General features: G+C 44.3%; 1 protein-coding gene across 2 annotated transcripts in view; it reads left to right on the forward strand.

Moving 5' to 3' along the window:
• The window catches only part of hsd3b7 (hydroxy-delta-5-steroid dehydrogenase, 3 beta- and steroid delta-isomerase), a 327842-nt gene extending 325092 nt beyond the window's left edge, over positions 1 to 2750 (forward strand). For both annotated transcript variants that reach the window (XM_083566757.1, XM_083566756.1), the window contains exons 6-7: positions 1 to 116; positions 818 to 2750. The exon at positions 1 to 116 is cut by the window's left edge and continues 47 nt beyond it. In XM_083566757.1, coding sequence (XP_083422883.1) covers positions 1 to 116; positions 818 to 1227 — 526 coding nt within the window. In that variant the 3' untranslated portion in view covers positions 1228 to 2750. The remainder of the gene's footprint in view (positions 117 to 817) is intronic.
• The last annotated feature ends 619 nt before the right edge of the window (positions 2751 to 3369 follow it).

The following is a 3369-nucleotide window of genomic DNA, read 5'->3' on the forward strand; positions in this document are numbered from 1 at the left end:
GATTTACGGTGAAAACCACCATCTGATGAAGGAGTTCTACATGATGGGAGTTCGCACCGGAGGCTGGCTCATCAGAGGAGTTCCACAAAACACTGAGCACGGGCGCGTTTACGCAGGTACATAGAGAATAGAGAATAGACACCACTGTGCCAGTATTTGGGTTCAGAACCTTTATAGGCAGCTCATGTTCTGCTCTTTGACGCCCTAAAGAATGAAAATCTCCTCCTCAACACTCTGATCTGCATTCCTGAAGATCTGATCAACACTGAGATCTCTCTGAAACATCTCATCTTCGTGACTCGGATTCGAAAGAGTCAGCATGAAAAACAGTAAACCGAGAGATGTTTATCGCTCATCATCTCTTCCAAATCAATTCTCAAAATCACACATGATCCACAGTATTTATTTTTTTCCTCATTACAGGGTTACAGAATACATTTATTCTTCTCACTCTGTAGTTCACTGCGTTGTGTTTTCTCTGAGCACCTAAAAAAATAATCTTCATCAGGAACACATCAGATCTCACCCTGTGTCCTCGTTCTTCAGGACAGATCTTACACTACGTCCTCGTTCTTCAGGACAGATCTTACACTACGTCCTCGTTCTTCAGGACAGATCTTAAACTACGTCCTCGTTCTTCAGGACAGAACTTACACTACGTCCTCGTTCTTCAGGACAGATCTTACACTACGTCCTCGTTCTTCAGGACAGATCTTACACTACGTCCTCGTTCTTCAGGACAGAACGTCTTGTTTACGCTGTGTGTATTGTGTAACCCAGTAATTCTGTGTGTGTGTGTGTGTGTTGTTGTGGACAGGAAACGTGGCGTGGATGCACCTGTTAGCGGCGCGGGCGTTACGTGAGCATCCCGAGCGTCTCGGGGGTGAGGTGTACTACTGCTATGACGACTCTCCCTACAAGAGCTACGACGAGTTCAACATGCAGTTCCTGTCTGTGTTTAAGTTCCGCTCTCTTCACATGCCGCTGTGCGTTCTCTGGATGCTCGCCTGCTTTAACGAGCTGCTGCGCTGGCTGCTGAAGCCCGTGTGCTCCTTCACGCCCATCCTGAACCGCTACACGCTCGCCATGGCCTGCACCTCCTTCACCGTCCGCTCCGACAAGGCGCTACGTCACTTCAGCTACCGCCCGCTGTACGACTGGCAGCAGTGCAGGTCTCGCACGCAGAGCTGGGTAGATACCTTCCCTCTGAAAAACAAGGACGCCTGAGGAGATGCTGAAGGGGGAGGAGCATCAGGAGACACGGCGATGCACAGACACACGATAATCACCTCATTTAATCATCATCTTCTTCATCATCATCATCATTATCATTATTACAACCAATCACAGCATTTATCCCTCTAACCAGCACGACGTGTTAAACCTCCAACCCACATCCAGATCCAGAATCTGGAAAAGGAAACGGGAGATAAAAAAAAGGAAAGAAGGAAAATAGGGCAAGATGGAGAAAGGAAGGAAGGAATGGTGAGAGGGACAGAGAGAGGAATGGTTGAAGGAAGAAAAATAGAAAGATAGGAGGGAGAGAGGAAAAAATTAGGGAAGGGGACAGAGGGAGGGAGGGAGAGAGGAAGGATGAATGGAGGCAAAGGAAAGATGGCTAAAGGAAGGATGATGAAAAGGTAGGAAGGGAGAGAAAAGGTGGGACAGGAGAAGGGGACAGGGAGGAAGGAAAGGGATGGAAGTATGGAGAGAGGATAGAAGGAAGAAATGAAGTGATAGAGAAAGGAGGGAAGGAGAGAGAAAAGAAGGGAGGAATGGATAGAGGGAGGAAGGGAGGGTGGAAGAGCAGATTTAAGGCTAAAGGAAAGGGAGGATTAAAAAGAATGGAGGGACGGTAGAAAAAAATTTGAGAAAGAAAAGAAAGAGAAAAGAAGAGCAGGACTGATCACAGGTCGTGTTTTTGTTACTTTAATTCTGCCATGTGTTAGCATTAGCGTTAGCATTAGCGTTACCGTTAGTAGTAGTGTTATTTATAGCACCATTGTTAGCTTTAGTGTTTCCGTTAGCATTATTGTTACTATTAGCATTAGTGTTAGTGTTAGCATTAGTTATTGCTAGCGTTAGTGTTAGCTTTAATACAGTGTTATTGTTATCGTTGTGTCTCGTAGTCACACATGAGAAAAAGGAAAAGGAATTGACGAGAACAGATTTACAGATTTTGAGGAACACGGTGCTGTTTGGTTCTGCACTCTAATCGCTCAGAAGGTTTCCCTCAGGGTTCAGTAGGAGGACCGGGTTTGACACGACGCAAGCTATTTCATAATTAAGCTATTTTAATTTCATTACAAGTATTTTGTTCAGGAGAAGCAGTTTGGTCTCAGATGGAACGTTTTCTGGAGAACTCACTTCTTGCTAACGTTTCTTTGCTATACTCACGTGTGTTAGCATTAGCATTACTTGTCTTTTTGCAGACGTTAACAGTAAAGTTTCCATATCAGAGACAGTATTTACACTTTTTATACTCTAAAGAGAGAAAAATAACCCCTCCAGCTCTCACGACGTCTTTCTCTCCTTCCGTATTATTCAACCACTTTACTAACAGTCATTCGAACGTCCATTGTTTGTCTCGGCAAAAAGTCGAATGCTGGAGAAAAACGTATTTATTACTCAAATTTATCTGTAATTGAAGCGATTACGTAATTACATGAATATTTATTTTCAGAATGTAAAAGTATTTTAGGAGCATTAAAGTGCAATAAATGATCTACTTTTGTGTGTCCTGTTTAAAACCTGCAAATATTAAAATCCATCTACATCAGACCTGGTCAAACTACGGCCCGCGGCCACATCCAGCCCTTTGTACGTCCCTGTCCGGCCCGCGTGAGGCCATTCATAAATTACAGGGATGCACCGAAAATATTCGGCGTAAATGCCTAAATCACCGAAACAACACGGCAGAAACACAATTGTAAAGACGCAATAAAAAGCGCAGCAGCACACGGTTATCTGGATAAGAGCAACATGTCTGCGGTGTGAGGAGAGCGATTTACAAAACATGCAATGCTGAAATTTTAAGAGGGGGTGTATCTGCAAAAAGTTTCTCCACATCGGGTTTAATTTATCACCTGAAATCCAAACATCCCGATTGCCTTCTAATTATGAGAAGAACGCGGCGCAGAAAAGTAAAGTCAATCCGAGCATGCGCACTCCGTCTGTAGAGGACGTTTTTGAAAAGGCAGGAAAGTTTTCCAGTGATGGTGCCAAGGCAAAAGGCATAACACAAACAATCATGGAATTCATTGCCTTAGATCAGTGGTCTCCAGTGGATCAGTGGTCTCTAGTGGATCAGTGGTCTCCAGTGGATCAGTGGTCTCTAGTGGATCAGTGGTCTCCAGTGGATCAGTGGTC

The sequence above is a fragment of the Silurus aristotelis genome (genome assembly GCF_946808225.1).
Source record: "Silurus aristotelis genome assembly, chromosome: 17".
NCBI lineage: Eukaryota > Metazoa > Chordata > Actinopteri > Siluriformes > Siluridae > Silurus > Silurus aristotelis.